At 39.4% G+C, this 26,714-nt stretch overlaps 1 protein-coding gene across 1 annotated transcript in view; it reads right to left on the reverse strand.

Annotated features, from left to right (window-relative positions):
- Positions 1-794: 794 nt before the first annotated feature.
- The window catches only part of AXIN2 (axin 2), a 41,277-nt gene continuing 15,357 nt past the window's right edge, over positions 795-26,714 (reverse strand). Inside the window, exons 4-11 of the mRNA XM_044676905.1 lie at positions 19,941-20,043; positions 17,243-17,383; positions 16,392-16,885; positions 15,931-16,122; positions 15,436-15,669; positions 13,403-13,495; positions 11,356-11,523; positions 795-2,163 (exon numbers count right to left, since the gene is read on the reverse strand). Coding sequence (XP_044532840.1) covers positions 2,037-2,163; positions 11,356-11,523; positions 13,403-13,495; positions 15,436-15,669; positions 15,931-16,122; positions 16,392-16,885; positions 17,243-17,383; positions 19,941-20,043 — 1,552 coding nt within the window. The 3' untranslated portion in view covers positions 795-2,036. The remainder of the gene's footprint in view (positions 2,164-11,355; positions 11,524-13,402; positions 13,496-15,435; positions 15,670-15,930; positions 16,123-16,391; positions 16,886-17,242; positions 17,384-19,940; positions 20,044-26,714) is intronic.

Genomic DNA, 26,714 nt, shown 5'->3' on the forward strand with positions numbered 1-26,714 from the left:
CCAGGGGGTGGTGGCGCCCACTTTGGGAAATCACTGCATTAGAGTAAAGCTGGCCACAAAGATCTAATATAATTACAAAAATACTCCACCAGAAAAAATATAGGATAATAGTAGCCAAACAGAATGAAATGGATAAACTACATTTGGAAAATTATGATGTTCCTCTTCACCCCCCCAAGAATTCAGACACAATGCTAATTTGAAAAATATAAAACTTTAATAAAGGCTACATCTCTTAATTACAATAATTATCGTACCAAGTAATTTTCCTTAAATGAAACTCTTTATAATGCATAATTTACAGTGTAAGTAGAACAAAACGCCATGGCAAAAGTCATGAGTATAAGACTTGTAATAAAAAGGCATAAAATATATTTATACATAAACCCCTTTCAAAAAACAAGGGAAAGTTGAGCCCTGAATATAGGGCAATACACGGTATAACCCACCATGCAGGCACAGGTACTGTACTGAATCCATTTCAAACACTAGAGATAGTGTATTAATAATCTTTCACCATACAATATATACAGACTTACAGTACAAGGTAGTAATGACAAACAGAATGCACACATTAACTTAACACGAAAAACCCAAACATCAAAATGAAGGACTCTTGGGGAAGGAGGTGCTGCTTCTGGGTTTGCATCCACCCTTTTTATTTGGGGGCCACAGGGTGGTGAGGGGTGAAAGAACTGTTTCTGAATTTCGGTGCAGTTTCTTCTGAGGTCTCTAATGGGGGGAGGGGAAAGGGAGGAACAATGTTCAAGGCTGGGGATGGGAGGGAGGAAGGGAGGGAGGAATGGAGGGAGGGAGGGAAGGAAGGAAGGAAGGAAGGAAGGAAGGAAGACTTCAATACAAAGTCTGACTCTTCCCCTGATCTTGAGGACACTGCACACTTTTAATAAAGGGCATGCTAAAATCACCTCCCACATGAGCTAGCTACATGGCATGCGCTTATTTTATCCTGTATATGACTGGGTCCTCTGGATGGGGTGGCAGGAAGGATGCAGCATCTCATAGGGAAGATCACTCAGACCATCCAACTAATGAGTCAGGTACTGAATAAACTAAGGATCTCAGCTAGATCCTCACAACACCCATGCTACACAAATTCTCCAATCCAATACTGTTCTTATGTTATAGTGATAATGCAACATATTTAAATATTTTATCACAAGTTAGAGCAGCATAGATTTTTTTTAATAATTCACCAATTTTAATGTGTATTAATAGTATAGGGAAAGGAATAGGGGCTAGAACTGTGATTGCATTGGCATAAGGAATTCCCAAGTAGGAAAACTTCCCTTACCAAAGCAGGTCGGTAGCTTAAGGTCTTAGAGCCTAGAGCACTGGGAGATTAATTTGACTTATCTGGAGGTCACACAACCAGGATGTGTCAGAGGTAGGACTGGAACCCAGGTCCTCCTCACCCTCTCTCCCTACACATTGTGCTGCCTCAGAGTAGGGCACCATTAAAACAGTCTAACTTCACTTGGAGAAATACTGGGCAAAGTTTAACTCCTTTTAAATGATAGAAATCATTAATTCACTCCTAAGTTTGAATAAAAAAATTAGAGAACACAATTCCTCTTTCCCCTCTCCACTGTTAGAGCAGCATATCCATTAACTGGATGTAAAAAGGAAATAACATGATCAATAAATATCAGTAAGGATTCCTGTTCAGGTAAGCTATACAGTTTTTCTTAGTTTAGGGATTTCAGATCTCTAGGAAGTGATATGTAAGAAAGTCTCTCAAAAACGGTTTGCATCTTCAACAGCCAAGAGTGGTCATCTTTTTAATAAATAGTTCAGGGCCTTTTCTTATTTCCATACCCAGTGAATAATGAAGGCTGATTTGCCAAGTCTTCCTAGATTTCTTTTTTCTTCATTGTTTCAATTTTCCTTCAAAATATCTTTTTTTTTTTTTTTTGGTCATTTCCAAGACAGGTATCTTTAGCTTTGTTTCAACTGTTCTTAAGAAACAGATGCAAAAAAATTTTTCCCATTACCACCCATCACCAACAAAATAAAAATTAATCAATTCTTTCTACTTTCCCCAGAATCCTTCCTTCATACATTGGAAGTATTGAATCATCTTCCCAAATCTCTTCAAAAACAGCCCCACAGTCAAACTCGTCACTTGCTTTTTTGAAATAATACCTTAAAGGAAAAAAAAAAACACATTTAATGAAATGGCATTTTGGGGATTCACAGCATTATAATATTTAGAACAGGATGCCTTTAGAGAATGTCTCCACCTGTGAGAACATTAAAGCTCAGAGACTTTAAGTCAGGAATTCTCAACTGTTTATAAACTCTATGGGCTTTTTCTCAAAGTAATTTTATTTAAACTCATAATTGAAGGAAATGTTAAATTTCAGTTCCCCCACCCAATTTCACAGATGCCTTGAAACCCTATGCCCAGGTTAAGAATCCCTAATTTAAATGACTTACCAAAAGTTACATAGCCAATAAAGTGGCAGACCCAAGATTTGAGCCCAGGTCTGTTAATCCCATATCTACCACTCTTTCTATAGTACCTGCAAGTATGCAAACATGTATTAAAATGCCTACTATATGCCAGGAACTATATTAAGTGCTGGAGATTGAAGATCAAAAGTCAGTTCTTGCACTTGAGGAGTTTTCATTCTAAGAGGGGAAATTATATGAATATATATAGTAATATACAAAATATACATGGATGCACAGTAACATTGGAAAGGAAGACAGTAGCAGCTGGGTAGACCCAGAAAGATCTCATGTAGAATGAGGTAATAAGGCTGAATCTTGAATGAAACCAGAGATTCTAAGACATAGCTAGTGGTGAGGGTATTTCAGACATTTCAGGCATTGGGGACCATTGGTATAAAGGCAAGAGAGACAGGGGGAAGGCCATCTGTGATAAAACAGCAATCAAGCTGATATGGTTGGACCATACAGTATATGAAGGTAATAATGCGGAAATCTGGAAAAATAGGATTAGATCAAATTGTGAAGAACTTTAAATGAATGCAACTGGGGTTTACATTTTATTCTAAGGGGTAATAGGGAACCACTAGAGTGTAATGAGTTGTTTATTATCTAGTCAGATCAGCTTTTTAGGAAAAATCATTTTGGCAGCTGGAGTAGAAGATGAAATAGAATAGGAAGAAACTAGAGAACTAGGGAGACCAATTAGAAAGCTATTGCAATAGTCTAGACAAGAGGGGAGGAGCTGAAATCAGGTGACCAAATAAGGATAAAGATGGGACCATATGCTAGCTAAGTTGTGGAAATAAAAGTGACAAGATTTGATGTGGACAAGATTTGATGACTGGATATATTGGTATAGTGAGAGAGAAGAGTTAAGGATGACACCAAGGTTATAGTGGAAGGATGGTGGTGCCCTCAACAGTAATAGAGAAGACTGGAAGAAGGGAAATTTTAAAGGAAAAAATGATGTGTTCTCTTTTGGACATTATGAGTTTGAGATGACTTCTGAATATATTTGGAATCTCCAATAGGCAAATGGTGATGCAGAACTGAAGCTCAAGTGAGACAAGAAGAACACATGTTATAGATTTGGGAGTTATCCTATAGATAATTAAACCAATGGGAACTGATACGGTTACCAGATAAGAACACAGAAAGACCCAGGATAGAGCCTTGGAAAATAATTAGATTGTAGATAACGAGCGAACAAGGGAAACTGAAAAGGACCAGTCAAATAGAACTAAGAAGGGTCAGACAGAACAGAGAGAAAGTGGTGTCACAAAAATCCAGAGGAAATCAAGGGTATCTAAGAGGAGAAATCAAAAGTATCAAATGCTGCCAACAAGTCACAAAGGATTAGGATTTTTTAAAAGGCCATTAGATTTGGCAATTAAGAAATCACTGGTAACTTTCAAGACGGTCATTTCAGTGATAAAAATGGTAGTCAATGATGAGGATACATAAGAAAGTGAGAAGAAATGAAGAAGTGGTACCAAGTACTGTTAATTTTTTCTAGGAGACTGAGAAAATGGAAGAAAGAAGACAACAGCTAGTGGAGATAGAAGGATGTGGTAAGGGCTTTTTAAGAATAGGCACTATCTGGATATATTTGTAGGCAGCAGGATAGGAAACCATAGGAAAGAGAAAAATGGAAGACTGGAAAGAGGGGTAATATATAGTGAGACCTATGTGTAGGATAAGATGAGGCGTGATGGGCTCTAGTGCACATTTAGTACTTCCAGATTTCCCTACTACTGTTGAGGCATCACTATCTTTCTAGTATGTTAGTTGAGGCATCACTATCTTTCTAGTATGTTAGTATCATCCTTAACTCTTCCTTGTCACTACATAAATTTTAGTGTCTCGACTTAGTAAGTCACTCCTTTATCACATGAGTAAAGAAGAGGTAGTGTATCAAAAAGCTGTGAAGTGAAAAGGGGGAAAAGAAGGAAGGTTCTAGCAACTGATCTTCATTTTCTCCATAAACTATGAGGTGAATCCTAGGTGAAGATAGATAGCAGAGAAGTGAAGGCAGAGAATAGGTTTCAGAAAGGGTAAGATATAAGGAAAGAAGAATAAGGTATTATTGATCAGAAAAAAAGAATTGAAGAGTTTTTGATGATGGAATTGGAATCCATTCAGTGCTAAGATTAAAGACACGTAATCATCCCTGTGTATAATATGAAGTGATAGAATAAGTCATAGATTTAGTAGACTCAGAAACTGGGAGATTTCATCATGAAGGAAGATCAATATGTTTGTTAAAGACAAGTATTGAGGTGGAAAGGCATTATGAGTCAGGCACTGAGAAAGTTGAGTTGATCTGGACAGAACAAATTTCAAAGTAGGAGATGATACCAAGTGATAGCAGCAGCAGAATAAAAAATAGCAATGGGGAAGGATCCCATTTTAGGAGGAGTTGATGAGCAAACAAGGAAAGGGTATATGAGGGTATGAGAGAAGTTTCAACCAGTTCTGGAAAGGATGGTCAAAGAATTGATGGCAACCAGAAGTCTGGTCTTAGTACTAAAAGATGGAAGAAACAAGAGACAAAAAAACCCTCTAAAATCAAATGAAGTTTATTATAGGGGAAGGGTACACAGGCAAGACAGGGATTCTAGAAGGCACTATGTAAAATATGGGAAGATCTAGAATGGGTGTTCCAATGGTGGGTAGGGTTGAAGTGGGTGGGGATGGGTATTGAAGAGCTCTCTCAATGATCTCAACATTTCACATGGGTTTAATTATGATCTCTGTGCTGATGACTCCCAGACTTTTATTTCTAGTCCTAGATTTCCTTCTGAGGCTGAGATCCAATCCCATATTACCAATTGCCTACTGACACTTTGAACTTCATGTCCCAGAGACATCTCAAACCCATCATATGCTAAATTTCACTTACTAACTGTTCCCCCCAAACCCTACCTTGTAAAAACTTTCCTATTTTTATCTAGGGTACCATCATCTTTTTTTGAGTTTTAAAACCTTGCTCTTTAAAACAACCCCTTATTCTACTGACTCACAATCTGTCAAATCTTATCTCTTTCTCTACCTTGAAAATAACAACTTCCTAGTCCAAAGCCCTAATCTCCTCTCAGTTGGACTACTATAATAGCCTTCTAAACTAGTCACCCTTGCCAAGGCCTCTTACCTCCCCAATTCAACTTCTGTGTACCTGAAAAACTGATTTTCTTAAAAATCTAAATCTAAAAATGATATTCTTGATGGTCCTCATACAGCTTCCAGCTCATCTCAGTGATTGTCTATGGGTTATTCTTCACTACCTCCTTATTTTGTTACTCAGAATCCTTGGTTCCTTTCAAGGCTCAGCACCTGTTCCACCTTCCACAGGCTCTTTCCAGATATCATCAACTGATATTGCTTTCTATTTATATATTTTTTTGTGTATACATAAATGTGTGTGTGCACGCATGTGTGTGTAACATCTGTTTAAAAGTTCTTTTCTCCAGAGGATTTAAATTACCACAGCTTTAAGAGATAAAAGGATGTTGTGGAAATCATTGCTTGGAAGAAACCAAAGAGAATTTTCCTTTCACAGTTGGAGAAAAGCTAGGAAAACTAGAGAAAAAGAATATGAAGAGATGTTTCTTGAAGGAACCATTTTTTAACCCCTGGGTGAAATGAAGAATAGAATTATGTTTCTAGAAATAAGACGTCACTGGAAGTTACAATAATGCTTAGGAATCACCCTGGCTGTGACCTTTCTCAGGACTAAAATATTGCAAACAATTATTTATTTGTGTTTTGTGTTATTATTGATTATAGTTAACAAATACAAAACTGGCAATTTAAATAACTTAATCCTGGGAGATTAGGGGTTTTCATATAAAGAGAAATATAAGCAATTGCTTATGGAAAAAAGTTTCTTTGGTTTCTCAAATGATATATAATAAAAGAGAATGGGAGCCCTGAGCTGATTAATCATAAAATCTCCAAACACAACCCTAGAATTATCCTAGAACTAATGATAATAAGGCAAGGAACAAACTGAAGGAGAACCAACAAATAACAGAGCAGACTCTGATAATCTTGTAAGTATGTATATATACACACAGAGAGAATCTCTCCTCTCCTAGCTAGATGCTAAGCTCCTTGAGGCCAAGGACAAGTCTCACAATTATCTCCAGCACCTCATATACAGCCTGGCATTCACAGAAAGCATTTAGTACTTGCTGAATGACTGAACAGTTGAGATAACAGCAGGGGTGGGGGGATGGAGGGATAAACTTCAGCCTACAGCCAATTTATGATGATAACCATAGATAGAGCAACAGTGCTAAGAAGCAGAACTTAGATAATGGCAAAAGGAGGAATGAAATTCCATTATTTTTAAAAGCCAATTTAGGGAACTGTATATACAAACTAATAGTTGAGATAATAGCAATATCTGCTCAAGTAGTTTTGGTTTTGGGGGGGGAAACAATTTCTAAAATTAAATAACCTGTTATAGAATTTTTAAATAGAATTTCAAGTTTTTCTTTTATAAAGGATAAGATGAAGAACCCTTTAGCTAGGAGGATACCCTACAGGGGACTATACTTGGCAGCATATTTGGTCATGCTATAAAAAGTTTTGAGATGACAGGATCATTGATTCTATAACAGAAGGGATTCTGGAAGTCACCTTGTTCAATCCCCTAATTTTACAGATGAGAAACCTCAGGTCCAATGTGTGATTTGTCCAGTGTCACACATGTATCAAAAAGTGGGAGAGATCAGATTTGAACTTAAATTCCCCACCTTCAAATCCAATGCTCTTCCCGATGTACCATATTACCTCTCTAGATCCAATACTGGGCACTAAATTGTAATGTTAGATACTTCCTCCTTTAGAACTACATTAATTTTCTCCTCTATAAAATGAGAAAGTTTGACTAAATGATCTCTAAGGTTCCTGAAAGGGACATTATAGGGATTCCCATTATTAGTCTGATTATGTGTACAGGAATTATATTTGACTTTCCTTGAATGCCCTCCCCAGTGGTCCATATGAAGGTATCTGCTAAGTACTCCAATCACAGATAAACAGTAAATGTTAGGCAGTAACATACTCCCTTTACTTAGGGTTGTTCAGACAATGGAGTCATTACATATATAGCCACCTTCCTTTTCCCCTAGCAGAGCCTCACTCTTTCCCAAGTATCAAACTCTAAAGGACCCTTCTATTATGCTGAATTAGGCTGTTCAGCTCCTTGATTAAAGGTTCCTTTAATCCCATTCTACCATTCTTCCTTCTAAGGCTGTTTAATTGCATATGAGCAAATGACTAGCCTCTGTTAGAAGGGCTAAATTTACAGCAACAACTCTTCTTCCAGCTGCCCACTCCCCACTCTCCCAAAGAAACCAAAAAACGAGTGCACTTTGCCATCTGATCACTGGCAAAGGAGACCCTCAAATAGAATAAAAGCTGCCCTTTGTGCTCTGTAATTTTCAACCAACAAAGACCATTGACAGGTTAAAGGTCACCATACTCCAGGGAGGGAGGAAGAAAAGAGTAGTTTTCCCCCTACACATAATCCATTGTCTTGGGGTTTGTGGTTTGTTGTTTTTACTTTTCTTTCTTTTTTTTTTTTAAAGAATGAATTTTCCCCAAGTTACAGTTAAGATCCTTCTTCCCCTGCCCCCACTTTAATAAAGGCAAGCCAAATGCTTTCAAGGGAGATAAGACTGAGTAAAGAAAAACAGCTGCATTTAGTCAAGGTACTTGTTTTTAGCATTTCCAGCTGAATTAGAGCATCAGCAGAGCACTACCCCATAAAAACATTTCACATGGGAGAATTTGAGTCCTTGGGGTAACCCAAGAGAGAAGGCAGTGAACAAATGGGGGTGATGTGCCTGACAAGAGAGGTGGGGGGGATCAAAGGAAGGATTAAGACACAGTTTCAGTTAGAGCCAATGTGTGGATTTGTTTTGCTCTAATGTGCTTATTTGTTATAAGAGAGGGTTGTTTTTAGGCAGGGTTCTTTTGCTGGGGGGGAGGGGTTCCTAAGAATATGGATGCAAAAAAAAAAAAAAAAAGAAAAAGACCCAAAAGAAAGTCAGTGTACCATTAAAAAAAATGTAGAGAAGGTTTAGAAGACAACAGTGACAAATAGGACAGCTTTGAAACTGTGTCAAATTTATTATATTTTTTAAATGCAAGTTGGATAGCTTTGAAACTAACATGTTGAATTTATTATATAAATTTTTTAAAGGAAGGGATTTGTGGCTTCACATACAATCTTCTCTATCCTGTATATATATGGAACTACTCAAATTTGATGTTTCTCAAATACTACAGAACAACAAAAAAGTAAAGCTGTCTTTAAAAAAAAATGATACAAAATGGGAATGATTAAAAACAAATCACCATTCCTCCCTTTTAAACAGAAAGGTAAGTCTCTCACCAGTGGCCCTCCACCCATCTCCAAATCTCGGTGTTTACAAATCTTGTCTGAAGCCCTGCATCCCGGAGAAAATATGCTACAATCTTTTACATAATTGCCACCTAATCTTGGAGAGGAGAGAAAGGCAGCAACATCCTCCCCCTCCAACAACTTCAAACATGTTGCCTGCCCTCATTTTCTTGCAGAAACGGGCTTTTTCCACCGAAACATATTTTATGTGGCAAACTTTGTTTTTTTCTGACATCTGGCACCAATATCATCTGGCAAGTCTGGAGTTACTGTTCTGTTTTTGAACTCCTGCCATGTTGAGATTACTCAACAGGGCCCAGGTTCCCCCTTACTCCACACCCCACAGTCCTACTCCTTGTAAATTTGGGTATTTTGTTGTTTTCTGGTTTCCAGTACTTAATATCGTGTTTTCAAAGGATTGTCCTGAGGTGTTGGGGGAGGGGGAGGAGGAGAGTGTCACAATTCCCTACACACCCCTCTCAACCCCCCATGACCCAACCCAAAGAAGGAACTGGATAAATGACTTTGGAACTGGAAAGCAGAGATAAGACAGATTCGAAGGGCCTGGGTTACAGCCTGATCCAATCAATAAAGAATTTGAGAGTCAACCGTTTGTGCAAGTCTTTGTGCATTAAATGAAAGGCAAAGGCTTCAAAGACATGCTTATTAAGTGTGCCTTAAAAAGAAATCAATGCCAGATGTGACCAAAGCTGCTGGGTTAGTCTTTCCTCCAGTCCCTGCTTGCTCCTAGGAACTCAATGGCCCTTTTCCCCCTGAAGTTCACCTGCAGTTTCACTCAAAGTCCAGCCAAAAGTCAAAGCTTAAGATCAAAATGAATCCCTGGAGGTGCACACATTTGTGTAATTAGTTTCACCTCATGTCTGTTCAAGATAAAAAAAAAAAGGGGGGGGAGAACATTCTAAAATCCCTTTTATAAATGTTTGGTATTGTCTCCACCTACATGTAAAAGGGGAAACATCTAAGCCTAGAAACATCTTGTTAAACAATAACTTACATATTTCCCCTAGCTCCAAAAAGAAATTTGTAAAAATTCTCTGGAGTTTCTTAGGAATTATTCTCTGGAATACTCTAAAGAATAAACTCCAAGAGTGTCTCTGAAAATCTGGCACAAGGCAGTTAATAAAAATGAAGCCCTCATCTGGAAGCCTCCCATGGTTTCAGTGTTGCCGTCCATCTTTGGCCAGAAGGGGCCTATACCCAAAGCCAGCCTGCTCCCAGAGGATGGAAGGGGGAGGAGGTGGTGGGGGTCTCATTTTCACCAAAGGGCAGGCACAGCTATATAACCCTGCTGCCAAGATGTTTGACTGAAGCTAGAAACTGAAAACAAAACAAACAAAAAAAAAACCCTAGCATTTTGTCAAAATTGGATGACTTTTTCAAATTATGAATTGTGATTCTGCTAATGGTCCAGTTAGTCAAGAAAGAGCCAACATGGAGAATAAAAGGAATGACTTACAATGAAAACAAATCAAGTAGAAAGGAGTCAGAATTCCTACATAAATTTTAGAAGTCATGGGGAAATTTTTCATTTAATTTGTGGGCATCTATGATCACCCCCATAACATTAACAGAAGGCAACCAAGGTCTACTACAAAGAAATCAATAATCATGGGTTTGGTCCTAGAGGAACAAAAAAGATGGACTTGTCCAAAACCCACACCTGCCTACAAGTACACCAAGTACCTTCTTGAAATAACACTGACTTTTTGAGTAAAGGAAAGGGTTGAAATAGTTCTATGGGTCAGGCAAAAAAGGCTGGTCTACAATTATGTTAATTCCACAAATTTCCCCAGGGATGACTTTAGTACTTCATAGTTCCTTTAGAGTGTGATGGGTAACCCATATTCTTCCTTTCCCCAAGCCTTCTACATTTTCCCTTTCTATCAGAGTACAAATTCCTTAGAGATGACCCATCTCAGGCTCCAAATGGTAGGACTGAATATTATTAAGTTCATGAGGAGAAAAGGGAATAACAACATTTTTAAAAGTCCAAGATTTGGTGTGTACAAGGTCCTAGGTTTAAATTATGGTTCTGCCATTTCCTATTTCAATTTGAACCAGTCACTCATTTTTCTCAGGTCTCAGTTTCCTCATCTATAAAATGAGAAGTTTGAACAAGATGATCTTTAAATTGTTTACAGCCCTAAATCTAAGTTCCTATGATAAAGTAGAAAGGATAAATAAGGCCAGAGAAGCCCCATTAACCACAAAAGTTTACCAACACCCTTCCCTGCATCTAGTGGACTACTTAAGAAGGGAGAGGAGCTTAAACACCTCCACAAAATTTTGCAACCCAGTATCCTCAGAAAACATTTTAAAGTTTCCTTCCCCACTTCCTCCTACCTCTCATGGGTAGGGTCAGGCCAAGGAAGATTCCTCATGACTCTGGCTCTTAGTTCTAAGCAAACAAACTCTGAAGAAGAAAGAAGCCACAGGATTCTTACCTATAATTTCCCTTTTTGCTGAGCTGCTCTTTAAAGTGGCCAAGTGTCAGACTCTGCACCTTCAACATCCTCCTGTATGGAATTTCTTCTCCACAGAAAAAATAAGTGACGACCAGCTCGCTGGCCTGAAGAGAGTGAACACTTGCCAGTTTCTTTGGCTCTCTGTGACTGAAATAAAATGAGATGCAACAGGTTGAGGCAAATAAAAAAATACAGAAGAAAAAGGGGAAGAGTGGGAAAGCATGCTTGGCAGATACAGAAAGAGGCTAGAGTTTTAAGTCTGAGGGGGTACTTGGATACCCAGAATGTTAGTGATGCCCCAGGTCAGGACTGACTGAACCCATGTCTCTTTCTGGTCAAGGGATTGCTTCCTCAAAGATGACTGCTTTTGCTTTTATGATTCATTCATTGACCCACATCTTCTTTATGATAGGAATTCTTAACCTTTTTTGTGTTGTGGGCCCCCGTACAACAATCTGGTGAAGAAGCCAATGGACCCTTTCTCAGAAGAATGTTTTTAAATGTATAAAAAAACCTGATTTTAAAAGTAAACCAATTTTTGGTGGCTCAGTGGATGGGCTCAAATGTGGCCTCAAACACTTCCTTGCTGTGTGATCCTAGGCAAATCACTCAACCCTCACTGCCTAGCCCTTACCACTCTTCTGCCTTGAAACTAATACAGTATTGATTCTAAGATGGAAAGTAAGGATTTTAAGAAGTAAATCAATTATATTCGAATGCAATCTAATCTTTTTTTAAAGAGCACTTTAAAAATCTCCCTAACCCCCCCCATATTAAGCATGCTTTAGGATTATTAAACTCATCTAAGTTTGAATGTTCTTCAGATGCTATTTATTATTTTTCTTCTATTATAGTCACTATAGGAAGTTTAATGCTTCTGCCATTTTTCATCTGCCTAATAGATTGTTATAACCTAGCACATGGTCAATGTTTTCTAATGAAGCATCTTGTCTACAGCCATACCACCCTGTACGTGCCTGATGTGGTCTAATGGAGTATCTTTTGTAAGCAAGGTTTTGTAAGCAAGGATACACAGGGAAAGGATTTTTTATTAACTTCTTAAATTGCATATGGCTCCTCTCCCAAACTCCTCTGATGAGAGAGAACAAGTTAAAATAAATTGGATGTCCAGAGAAGTCCTCTGCAAGGATGACCAGATATGGCCACAGAACTGAGAAATACAATGAATGCTCTACAGCTCTGCCCAATGATACTTTTGAAGAATGCTCAGTGCTAAGAGGTCAAATTATGAGAGAAAATTTAGAAGACTCTATTATTGGGCTAAGTTTTTCGAGTGGTTTTAGAAAAAGAAATGCTAAGAAAAAACTGTTACTCTTAAGGTCAATCAATTAAAAATGAAAGGATCTAGTCAGAACTTTAAACATTACTCATTGCTGAGGAGGCTAAGGAAGAAAACTTTAATTATTTTGATGACTTGAAATCACTGTTAAGTTCTTGTTAAAAGAACCATCCTGTAATTAAACTAATTCAATATTCTTTGTCCACTTTGCAAGTAAGTAAACTTAAAAGAAGAGGGAAGATTTGGGAAAAGGTTTTTGGTTTTCTGAGTAAAGTTAAAAGGTTGCCTTTTCCAAGTCTGGTGACTATATATCACCCTTACTGTGCTAATAATTCTTTTGTGCTAGAAGAAGAAATATGAGCACTCTTTTAACTCTCTTGAGTATATACTTTACAAATTTATCTTTTTGTCCATTTTCCACATATTTTTTCCTGCTTTCCATCTACTTCTTTATTTCTAATCCAATCCCACCTGACTCCCACTTCCCTTGGTTTGTACATTGGAAATACAAGACAAATAATCAGAAAGATAAAAACCTGACAGAGAAGTAATTTCTGGATCAGCTTGAGGATAAACTGTGCCTCCATTTTCTACCTCCTCCAATGAATTTAATATAGGCAAAAAAGTATGTGAAAAAGCTAAACTTCAGCTATAGATGAATATTCCAAGAAACCAATGATATGAAAAATAAAGAGACTTAGAGCAAAGCTAGCTATATAAACTCACTCTTCTGAGGCTAGATTCGGGTTGCAGAAGGAGACACCTCCCAAGTGGCCAACAGAGTGGTTTCTCTCCTTTTGTTGATTTGATGGACAGCACCTAGGAGATAACACCCAGAGATGCACAATTCATCACCACCACATGGAATCAGAAAAGTATAGTAGGACTGTTAAGTGGTATAGTGACTAGAGTCCTGAAGCTGGAGTAAGGAAAACCTGAAGTCAAATCCAGCTTCAAACACTTACTAGGTGCTACTTGAGCAAGTCATTTAGCCTCTGCCTCAGTTTCCTCAACTATTTTTAAAAAATCCTTTTCTTCCATCTTAGAATCAATACTGTATATTGGTTCCAAGGCAAAAGAGAAGTGGTAGTCAGTGGAGATTAAGTGACTTGCCCAGGGTCACACAGATAAATCAGATTTGTTCTTCACAGCATCTACCTCCTAGGGTTGTTGTAAGAATCAACAGGGCTAATATTTATAAAATTCTTAGCGTAAGTCCTGACTCAGAAATAGATACTTAATAAAAGTTTGTTTCTTTTCCAATATTTATAAAATGCTTGGCATAAATCCTGACACAGAATGATACTTAATAAAAGTTTGTTTCCTTTCCTTTTTTTTTAAATGTACCCCAAATTAGAAACAATATAAAAGTTTGCACATGAACTTTTGAGAAATAATGCTATTCACATTGAGAGAAAGAACTGTGCAAGTAGACACAAATAGAATCAATTTAATATCAGAACATAGCTCTAAAGGAACCTTTTTAGGACCATTCTAATCCAATGTTCTAATTTTACAAATTATGAAATAGAAGTCTAGAGAAGTTAAAAGACTTGCACAAGGTCACATAGATCAAAAATGCCAGGATATGAACCTAAAATTCTTTTGGGAACCAACCAAAGGCCTTGGTGTTACCTGATATTAAGGATTTTGTGCTATCCATCCATATACTTTCACTAAAAAGAATAAGAATGGACCTCCCAACTAGTTAATATTAATAGCATGTTGCAGGGGTCTGAGAGACTGCTCTATTTGGAGTTCCAGGTTCAAATCCTGCCTCAGAAACTCACTAGCTGTAGAACTCTGGAGAAGTTATTTAATGTCTCTCAGCCTCAGTTTCCCCATCTGTAAAATGAGGAAGATGAATTAGTGCTCTAAGGACCAAAAGAAATAATGCTTGTAAAGTGCCTCCAAACCTTACAGGGCTACAGAAATGCTAGCTAATTTTGTCCAGTAACAGAATGCTCTTCTTGGCCAGGCGAATGTCCATTCATTCAATCTCACTTAACCAGGCTTTAGAATCCTAGGATGGGGAAAAACTTTCTAAGCCTTATCCCCCATCTCTAGGAAAGCTTCACCCTCACCAGGTCTGTTTGCTGAGCCCTTATCAGGAACAGGTTGAACCCTGGTTAGCACCAGAGTTGACAATCAGCCAAGACTTTTCCAGGATTCTGGGGCAAGTCTAAGCCCACAAAGATTTGGAAACTGAATCTGTGGTCATGGCTCAGAGCAAAAGAGGAGGAAGGGAGGATAGAAAAGACCAGTTTCAACTTGAGTCAGGAAGATCTAAATTCAAATTCTGCTCCTGACATTTGCTAGCTAAGGGACCTTGGGGCAAATCACAACCTTTCTCAGTTTTAATTTCCCCCCATTTGCAAAATGCACCTCCCCACCTCATAGGGATGAAGATCAAATGAGCTGATATAGAAAAAAGCACTTTGAAAACATTAAAGTACTCCACATTACTAAGGGGCACCATTTGATTGGGAGGAAGTATGGGATTTGGCTTGAATAGGGCGGGCAGGAGGTCCTGGGTTTGAATCTCACCTTAGGCACTTACTAGCTATCTGCCTAAGAAAGTCACTTACTTAACCTCTGCTGTCCTCAGTTTCCTCACCTACAAAATGGGAATATCAGAGCCTAACGGGCTTGATGTTGGATCACATGTGCAAAAAATGTAATTAGTATTATTAACTGGGCAAAGAGTTCCATCTGGCAGCAAAGCCAATCTACTGACTCAGTTGTCTTTTTCCACTTACCGTTGCTTTGGTGGCTTAGACACTTCAGCCAGCCTACGACAAGCCTCTTCCAGCTGAGCAAGGGTGTTAGGGGGACCCAGGGAGGCCATGCCAGAGTCTTGTGTGAAGGGATGGGCATGTGGCATGGCACGGGAATGCCCCATGTTACCCCCCCACAGGTGGGGGCGGGCAGGTCGGTCGGTAATGGTTCCTCGGGTTGACTCCAAAGGATAGGCTTTTTTTGTGTTCTGGACACTGAGAAGAAAAATGGACAGAGCACAAGCAGAAAGGAATGAGTTTTAAAATACTGCAGAATATGACTTCAAGAAGAAATTCCTATTCTAAGGGAAGAGAGAAAAGGAGAAGGAAGGGGAGAAAGAAAAACCTGCCATAATCCAATTTAACTTGTGATATAATTCAGGTGGCAGAAAAAAAAAATAATTCCCTTTGTTTTCAGCAGAATCTCTAGTCCTATACTATACTGACTCTGTGGACTGTGCCCAGCCAGGTATTTACCTATGAGGCTTGTGCTTGTTTTGTCTCTCGTTCTCCAACATCCACTGCCAGACGTTCTGTGATCTGTCTCCCTCGCTCCCAGGTAGCTGGAGTAGACCCGTCCCAACAAGGACACCTCCATCCTTGGTTGGCAAGGCCAAACATGGTTCTGTCACCTTTCCATTCCTCTTTGAGAGGGTATTGCCTCTGTTGCTGGAAGAGAACCAAGAAGAAGCACACCCCCAACCCAAAGATCAGTTAATCTTGAGGGCTCTTGGAATTTGCCCACAGGGAATTAGAAGGTGGGGATAAACTATCTAGAAAGAGGAGGATCCTCACACATCTGTGCCCTCCAGATTATACAGAAAATACATCCAAACTCATGGGATATTTTGGATCCATTTCAGAACCTCCCTGGGGCTTTGGCCAGGAGGAAGTAATCCCCAAAAAAGAGAATCCATCATCCTATGCCCATCGCTTACCCAAACTGCTCCACTGGTCCCAGCTCTACTCCCTTGGAGTGATTCTTGCATTTTGAACACAAATAATAATCGGTGCCCCCGAGGCAGAAGCATTGCACCTTCTGAGCTGCCTCCACCTCAATCTGCTCCTTGGTTTTGGGGATGGTGTGATGGTGGATGTAGTGGTGGTAGACATGTTTAGTCATCTGCTTTGTAACAAAGCTTTTGCCAAGCGGGCAGAGAGCTGAGGACGATGCCGGGGGTGGCAGCCGACCACCAGGCTGGAGTAAAGGGCGATAGTGGTGGTGGTGGTCAGGAGAATGGGAACGGGGACTGTGCCTCCCCATGCCAGGGGACTGGCAGCCAGGAGTCTTCAGAACCCTCGACAAGTGGTCATCCAGGATTGCTTGCGGGTCTTCTTCGTAGCTGCCATAAGGCAAGAGGGAAAGCGGGTGTTGCGAGGCTAATTCCCGAGTGTTTACAGGTATCAACTCTAAGCCCTCTTTCTCTTCATCCTGGAAGTGACAATTAGAAGTGAAAAGGAATGCATTTAGCCAGGGAATGAGTATATGGAAGAGGTAGGTGAGAGATGAAAAGAAACCCATTTAAATACCCCTTTCTAATAATATACTCAATCTTGGGGCAGTTCATGTAAGCCTAGAAGACTTTCCAAACCTAGAAAAGAAAACCCATTCGCTCTGAAGAACTGATTGGGCTACACCCACCTCCCACCCCAATTTCCCATCATTCCCCTTACATCATGGAAGGCAGTGGGGGGGACAAAGAAAAGGAGGGATAAAAAGAAAGGAGCAGGATAGGAGTAAATATCAGCACGCGCACGCACACACACACACACACCCCAAGGCTCATACCTCCTTAATTTGCTGCAGCCTCTCCTCCAGATTGTCCAAGCTTTCTTGTTCTTGCTTTAGCTTCTCTAGCCTGGAGATCAACTCAGCGGCAAAAATGGCGGGTTCAATGGGTGTCATCTCCTTAGGCAGGCGGTGGGTTCTCTACAAAATACCAGGAAGGAAGGGACCAGTCATGTTTAGCAGACAGGGCAAATGGTGGTGGCAGCGGCTTCACTGGAGCTACCCCAGCCCCACTATGCTCGCTGCATCTCCATGTTTGGATGAAAAGACGATCGCAATGAGGCACCGGCTGCTTGGGATTTTTATGAGCCAGTGCCTTGGCCTCATGGAGAGCCATCGTCCCCACCAGCGTTTGCCTTCGGCAGGAGCAGTTGGTCGCACTCTGAGAAACCCTGCTTGTTCTCTCTGTAGTACAACCAGCCCATCAGTAGCCACTCTGAAGTAGAAAATCTTCAAAGACTGTTGTCAAACATCAAAAAAAAAAAAAGCCCACTGAGGTGGGGAGGGGAGAAACCAACTCAAAGAATAAAAAGTAAAGTCTAAACAGAAAGAGTTGGAAATTAAAAAAAATAAGATTGGGAAGGGGGGGAAAAAAAGGCGTCAAACTGCTCCAGATCAGAGAAGAAGTGGTAATTTATTTCCTGACCGCACACTGGGCGGTAGTGTTGAGGTAGTGTTGTCTCAACAGTGTCCTAGATCTCTCTCTTTTTTCCAACCCCCACCCCCCTACCATCTCTTTGTACAGAAAATGAAGAAAGCTGCTGCAGGCTAGTAGCAGAACACTGCTGAGTCTGGCTGCCTGAAGCTGATCTGTCAAGGGAAAAGGGAACATCTCCAAATCAAGTACAGAATATAAAAAGGCAACAAGGACGCCTGCCAAAAGAAGCAAGCACGGAGAACACCCACTACCATAGAGTTCTCTAGCCACTTCCTATTATCTCTCCTCCCCCTCACCCCTAGCCCCCCACCCTCCTCACTCTCTCTCCCCCTAATTTCTCCCTCTCTCTTTTGAAGCGGAAAGCCAAGCTGCCAAGGCCAGCATTCTCCCCACCAGATGAGACAGGCCTCGCTACGGCAACCACTTAGCTGGAGAAATGATGTGAGGGGAGAAAAAGGCCACTCTGTTGGAAATTGTCATTCTTACACAAGCTGGCTCTATTCAGCCCCTGATCAAAGCACTGCCTTATGGAGAAAGTCGATTTGCACACCCCAGGACAAAATAATCTAATTTACAAGCTTGAGCTATAGAACTTTTCTTTATATAAACACACACACACACACACACACACACACACACACACACACACACACCTCCAAAGCCAGAATATCATATGGAGTTTTTTCTGGTTTTAGTTTTGGGAGATAGGGTATGGGGGGGCAGGAGGAGATCAAGAGAAGCTGGTAATATAGACTAAAAAAAAAAAAAAAAAAAAAAAAAAAAGAAGTCTTGCTATTCATTTTAAGACAAGATAAGTTTTTCCCCTCCTTTATAAATAGCTTTCACAGAGCAGTTCACTCCAACCTCACACAAGGGCCCTGTGGAATTAGCAATTCACTGTATTAATTTTCTAAAAGCAACATAACTTGAGCTAACTGAATTCTCTAAAACTAGCAGGAAGAATTTATAAACAGAAACATTTGCTATAAATTGAGATCCTTTTTTCCTCTGACTAAATGCTTTCCCTGCCAACCCTAAAATCTCAGGATAACAAAATGCAAAATGTAAGAGGAAAGACTAGATAAGCCTTGGAAATAAAAGAAGACCCAGAAGTTTTATCCAACCATGACTTTCTTCTTTCCTCACCAAGAAAACAAGTAGTTTTGGGGAGGATATGCACCTAGGGATGCCAGGTGATCCTTGCTAAGGACTCAAAATCAGGTTTATTCAAATAATACATACACTCTACAAGAAGTATCCTACCTCATCCCACAGCTAGCTGCACTAAAATCAGCCTCCTAGGGGAAGGTAAGAGAAGTTGATCAAAGGGACATGAAAAATACATGGTAACTCTATCATTTTACTGAAATGAAATTTCTATTTTATCCCTTGTGTGCTTATGCATGAAGTCCAGAATTTATTTACTTTCATACTGAACAAAGGGATACAAGATTATTTTCTGAAAGCTAAGGAGGTGCCAGACTAAAAGGTTGGGAACCCCTGCACTAGAAGAGAGTCCTGATCACATCTATCAACAGTCTCAACTTTTAATCAATCCCTTTCCCAATGTTTCTGTTTGTAGAAAAGCAAATTGCTCTGGTTTTGTGGAAGAATGAGACCCTCGCATGCAAAAAGTTATTCTTGATGTTCTGGTAGGACTGTATTTTTTTTTTAAGCTAACATCCAGTGTAAGCTCCTGGAACTGTTTCATTTTTGTCTTTTTTAATCTCCAGAGCTTAGCACAGTGCCTGGCACATTATAGGTGCTTAATGCTTCACTGGTTGATTGAGCATTCCCCAGTCCTGCAGCCTTGGTCATCATTTACAACCATTAAAAAAAAAAAAAATCTACCCTTCCATATGCACTCTTCCCCCCAAACCATACACACAAGAGACCTAGGCTGTGACCAATTTAACTCCTCATATGCTCAGCATGGGGAGATCTTAGAGCAGAATGCCATTCCACCCACTCCTTTCACACAATGCACAGTCATCACATGGCTGATGTGACTGTTCCTTTTTCCTCCAATCTAGTACTCACTGGGAAATGAGGTAGAGAAACTTGGCCATTGGCCTTCACACTGCGATGCATCTCTCTCTGTAGTTGCTTCTTGCTCCCCATTCTGTAAGGAGGGATTCCATCTCTGGAAAGTTAAGCAAACACAAATGTCCAGGGTTAAAATGAGCCAGTTTAACAAATCAGCAACCAAAATGTCAAAATTACTTATGTCAACCACACTCAGATGCTTTTAAATTGATGTAGTCATACTCTACAAATAAAATTAAAAGTTACCAGTTTTGGAGAACCTAGAGATACTGAATCCAAAGATAAAATTAAAAGCCATCAGTTTTGAAGAACCTAGAGATACTAAATCCAAAGACAGGGAGAGACCTCCTGAGACCTACTCATCTGTCCCTACTTTATAGGCCCAGATTACATTCAACTGACCCAGACAATGATTAATTTTTTCCTAACTTTATAAAAAGTTCCTGTAAATTGATTCATATCTTCCTTAACCCATAATTCCATCAACACCATCTTTTTCCTGTACTTCTAGGAGATAAATTCTCTTAAGGAGCATTTAAAAAGAGATGTCATGGTATAACAGATTTATTTTAAACTCAATGCACCTATTAGGAACTTAATCATTCTCTCTTGCAAATCGTTCAAATGGTTTCTCAGGTTCCTTCTTTTTAAAATTAATTAATAATAACTAAAACAAATAATAACTTAACTAATGATAAAATAGATAATAAAATTAAAAATTAATAGCTAGCACTTATAAGGCAAAGCAGTTTACAAAGTGCTTTGCATATTTGATCTCATTTGATTCTCACAACAACCCTGTGAGGCATTTTACAGATGAGGAAACTGAAGCAAACAGGGTTAAATGACTTGTCCAGAATCAGACAGCTGGTAAGTGTCTGAGGTTGGATATGAACTCCGACTTTAGGTCCGGTTCTTTAATCCATTGTGGAATTAGTTGACAGGCAGTGTGGTATACTAGAAAAAATACCAGGTTTAGACTCAAAGAATCTGGGTTAGAATCCAGACTTTGCTATTTATTACTTTAGTGACTTTGTGCAAGCCTTTTAATCCCTCAAGGAAAGTAAAACTACATAGGGAAGCCCTTCTAACACTTTATGATTAGCAGCTAAGTGGATAAAGCATAGGGGCTGGAATCAGGAACACTCATCTTCCTGATCTCAAATCTGACCTCAGACACTTCCTAGCTGTGTGACCCTGGGTAAATCACTTAACTCTGCCTTTGTTTCCTCATCTGTAAAATGAGCTGGAGGAGAAAATGGTAAACCACTCCAGCATCTTTGCCAGGAAAACCCTAAATGAGGGTCACCAAGAGTCTGAACTGATTAAACAACTACTAACCAACAAAAGAAGCTTCACATAGAAGGAGGATGTACAAATATTACTTGTGAAACCCTGACCCAATGCTACCTATGCAATCCCAACATGATCTCCTGGAAGCTGTTTAGAGAATGAGGACAGGGGGAAGCAAGACCTAATAAAGAAAAAGGATGAAGCCAGACCCCTTCTTCCGGTCTTTGCTTTCAAAGGCTTCTTTCTGAAGGCATGTGTTTTCCAAATGGAAGAACCTTATGCTAGCTACCAGTTATTAAATTAAATTATTAAAATTATTAAAAGACTAGTCAGGCAGAGCTCTTTGTAAGAGGAATATAACCATCTTAAAGTTTCCAAAGGGTACCACTCTGTTTGCCTTAAAATCTCTGCCCTCAAGACAGAAGGTAAGGGCCTTAAATTAAAAAATTAATTAATTAATTGAAAGAAATCTCTGCCCCACCCCTTCAATAGAGATCACAAAATCATGGGATCACCTAGGTAGGCAGCTAGGTTGCACAGAGCATAGAATATTGGATTTCAATGGAGGATGACCTAAATTCTAATCCTACATTAGGTTAGACCCTAGTTCTGGATAGTTCAGGATGTAAAACTGGAAAAAAAATCACTTAACCTTTCTCCAGCCTCAGTTTCCTCATCTGTATATTGGAATAAATCGTACCTACCAGAACTATGTCCTCGTGAGATTCAAATGAGATAATGTATTTATGACTTTTACATAAACCTTAAGGCACTAAATATTAATATTAAATATGAAATGCTACCTATTACCACCAAATCTCTCATTTTACAGATGAGGACATTTATGCCCAGAGAGGTGATTTGCCCAAAAGTCACACAAATCTTGGGCAATGGAGCCAATTCTCAGACTCCCAAAACCAACCCTATTTCTCCTGAATCACACAAGATTAAGAATGGCAGTTGGTTACTCTGGTCTCTGATGTTATTTTCATCTATGTCACTTTAAGGTAAGGAAACAAGGAATGTCGATGAAGGGGGCTGAACAGAGGAGAAGAAATCAGGTCAGTGGCAGATTTATGAGAAACAGGAATGCGTGATTTTAAAAATCCCCACATCATCACATTTGTTGCAGTTTCAATACTTAACCTCAGGTAACTCCTGTTGGACAGTTCTGGAGAAAATAAAGGTTGTAACTTGTGCACTCAATAAATAGGCTTTAGAAGAGTCTCCAAGGAGATGGGACTATAAATTCCCAGGCAAATCTTCTTACAAAACAGCCCCGAATTCCAGTCAGCTTCTTTTCCAGTTCTAAATGTCTGGACCCTATTCTTGGCTAGTTAGGATTGTGAGCTGAAGAACTACCAAATTTTAGGCACTAAATAGTAAAGTTAATTATAAACATTTTAGCTAACTAGCCTCGTGCCTGGTCAATCTGTTTCTATGGAACATTGGTTTTGAAGTGTGTACTCGGTCAGATGCCATTTAAGTAGAGCCAATTAGCTTAGCCTTTTGACTCAGCTGTGCCTGACCTAACCTGAATGTGGTTTGACTGTGGCTTTGAAATATCAGACTCCTGCACACACGCCTTCACTCCCGTCTTCATTTGGCAACATCTCTGAAATGAGTTTGTGATCTTGCCAACATCAAAAGGCTGGTTTGTAAGATAAGGTAATATTTGAAGTTTGCTCAGTTTCATTCCCTTGTGTCCAAAGTCAATCCATAAGATATAAGCAAATAATAATAATAAAAAAGACTCCTCCTCCCACCCCCATGGAAATCATCTTTTTCATGATTTGACACCTAGATCCCACAACTTCAAAGAAGTGAGCTGATCCAGAGTATAAAGGCCAACTATCACCTAAGAAAGAGAAAGAGAGAGAGAGAGAGAGAAAAGGCTGAACACGGTCTGCTTGGCTTTTGGCAACTTTTAAGTGTCTATGCTATACTTGGAAAGAAAAGAGCCTACAGCCTCTGATATCGTCAGGCTTTATACTTTACCACAGCTAAGTGTAGACCCCCTGGAATGACTTCTGCCCCAAAGCCCTTGGACAGACATTTAGGATCCCTGCTAAGGCTTCCAGAAGGTGAACTTTTAAAAAATGTTATTGATTTTTTTTTTGTCTTTACATCACCTTTATTTCCAAATATCTCCCTCCTCTGCCAGAAAGCTTTGAGCCTTATAACAAAGAATAAAAAAAGAATTTTTAAAAAGTTCAGTCAAACTAGCATATCAACCAAGTCCAACATACATGTACATATACACACACACACATAGATTTATATAGATTATATATATATATATGTATATATATATATATATATGGTTCCACACACATAGTTTCACACACACACACACACCCACTCTGCAAGGAAGGGAGGGAAAGAGCTGCATTCTCCTATTTCTTCTTTGGGGCCAAACTTGGTCATTCTAATCTCACAGAGTTCAGTTTGAGTTTTTTTTGTTTTACTTCTTTCCATTTGCATTGTTGTCATTATTATGTGTACTGTTTTCTTAGTTCTACTTACTGGCAATGAACCTTTTAAAAAGCCATTTCTTCAGAGGCTGGAACTCTTTCAGTAATAGGCTCATAAAACAGCATGTTCACTGATCTACAGTACAGAGACCCACATTCCCGGCCACTTTAAATATGGCAGCCTATTGCCCATTAAAATGATCTTCCAATGGGCCTTGGGGAGAAGGGAAAGAGTTCTTTTTAAAACTCTGGCTCAATAAATTCCAGCTTCTCTGCCTCTGAGAGAACCAGCCTCATCTTAACAACTACCTGGGACTCTTGCAAAAAGCTATGAACACAGAATCAGTTCTACCAAGAGTGGAGAAGACAGTTTTTTCTGGGTGTCTAATGAACTCAAACCCAAGGCCCACATAGGATGCTCACCCCTACCCCCGCCCCCTTGCCTACCCTAATTCTCCTCCCCAAGCTTGAGGCTCCCAGTAGTCCAATCAACCCAGCTTCCCCAAGCTCCTCACAGTCTGCACTGTCTATTGTTATAGCAGGAAAAAACAGCCAGGGTTCTTTTCATGACTGCTTTACCAGGAGCTCCCATTCACTTGTTCAAGTAAATTTCAAAGAGGCCTGCTACCCTCTTATCCCCTTTAAGCTCCCCTAGACCAACAATGGACTGAAAGCAATTCAGTTCAGCTTTTCATCCACCACACATTTTATTTCTCACTTGGTGCTCTTATCTGTATAAGGACTACAATTCAAATGGCTATGAAGAGAGGGTATAATCCCAGCCCTGGGAATCCCCAGTGACCCACCCTACACACACTAGTGCAGAAATGACTAGCCCCCTGAATGCTCTGCAGCAAGAGATCACACACACCCAGAACCAGTCAGAAATAAAAGCTTCCTCAGACCTGCTTTCTTATTTAATCAGGACAAACTCTTGCTCAATGGTTCCAAAGTCTGACTACCTCACAAGAACTTTCTAATGGGTTCACTGGTTTGTGACTTACCAAGTCAAAAGTAATCTATTCATATTATACTACTGGTCCTCTTTTGAAAGTTTTCTTTAAAAAAAAGTTTTCGACCTTTTCCTTAGTTTTGAATTTTCCTATAATTTAGGCAAGGCTCAACTGGCCAGGCTGGTGCTTTTTTCCTTATATTTAAACTCATGCCATGGCTCCAAGAATAAGAGATGCCACTATACCAACATGGCACACATTGAGCCACACATTAATCACAAAGCACAATGGCTACTCAAGAATGATTTCATCTATTCCCTCACAAGCGGCTTCCACATGCAGAGTATCAGTTCTACAAAGGACTTAGAGAGGTACAGCTGGCAAGGGGCAAGTTAGGTTTTTTTCCCCCTGAGAGGGCCTAAGATCAAACAGCATAAGCAGAACCACCTCCAAATAAAGCCAAGCAAGCATTTCCTCTGGGAAAGGAGGAAGGGAGATGTGAGAGGAAAGCATATTATATCCATCTTTGTCCTGAATGGCTATTAATAAACTGAAGAGACCTAAACACTATATATAACAGGTGGAGGTCCTAAAATAAAAGATGCTTTAAAAATTTTTTTTGTTTTTAATTTTCTATTTTAGAATCTGTATAAAAACTCAAAGCTACCTCAGTCCTACCCCCCAATCATTTTCCAAAGGAAAATGAAAATCTAATCTATTTTATTTCATTTCACAGAGGAACAAGTAGAGAGAACACTAAACTTAGGATTAGAAAACCCAGATTCAAACTTGATTTTGCTACTAACTAGCTATATGACTTATGTCAAGTCTCTTTCTCCTCTCTGAGCCTCAGATTCTTCATCTGTAAGATAAAAAGGATTGATCTAGATAAACTGTAAGGTCCCCTTCAGCTCTTAACATTTTGTGATCATAATTCAGAATCTATCAGGCCTTCCTTTTTTCCTTTTTCTTTTTCTAAAACCCTTACCTTCCATCTTGGAATCAATACTGTGTATTGACTACAGGGCAGAAAAGTGGTAAGGGCTAGGCAATGGGGGGGTCAAGTGACTTGCCCAGGGTCACACAGCTGGGAAGTATCTGAGACCATATTTGAACCCAAGACCTCCCGTCTCTGGGCCTGGCTCTCAAATCCACTGAGCCACCCAGTTGCCCCCTTTATTAGGCCTTTACTCTATACAGTCAATTAAGTCAATAACCATTGACAGAGCACATTGTTAGATGTTGAGATATTGCAACGCTCATGCAGTAAGTTTTATTTTATTTTCTAGGTATTTTCTAGGTATTTTATTATCTAGAATGGATATGTGAATTAATTTTATTTGTAATTTAGAAAAAAACATAACTGCTCAAGACATTAAACAAGGTGCCATGAAATGTCCAAGGAGGAAGGCCCTTATCGATAGAAATGGGAGTATGTGAGCTGGTCATTGAAAGGAAGATAGGGACTCAAAAATAAAAGGGAAGGGGAACATTCCAAGGATAGAGAATATTATGAACAAAGGTTTCAAAGTAGGAAAGCTCAAAGTGTTTTCAGACAGAGAAGTAAATACTACAGTTGAGTTGGGTATTTAAGTAGGAAAAATGAGAAAAGGGAGGAAAGGAAGGCTGGTACCAGATAAGAGAGCTTTGAATGCCATGCAAAGGAGTCCAATTTTTATTCAAAGCAGAATATGGAATCAAAGAAGACTAAAATAGGAATAACACCTGTCCCATGCATTGAATTAGTATGTAGGATGCATTGGTTAGTTGGAGGCATAAAAGTCAAGTAGCAAAATGCCTATTTTCAATCATTCAATGAATGTTAATAAGAGTAACTAGTATTGAAGCAAAGCATAGAAAAAAAGAGGGGATGGATTGAAGGGATATTTTGAAAGTAGAATCAATGGAACTTACTAAGCACCTTCAGATGAATGAAAAATAGAAAAGAGTCAAAGATAAGACAAATAAGTCAATAGCAGTGACTAGGGGGAAGAGGGTTAAAGAGAAGTCTGTTTGAAGGAAAAGACAAATTTAATTTTGGACCAGAA

This window comes from Gracilinanus agilis, chromosome 4 (assembly GCF_016433145.1).
Source record: "Gracilinanus agilis isolate LMUSP501 chromosome 4, AgileGrace, whole genome shotgun sequence".
Lineage (NCBI taxonomy): Eukaryota > Metazoa > Chordata > Mammalia > Didelphimorphia > Didelphidae > Gracilinanus > Gracilinanus agilis.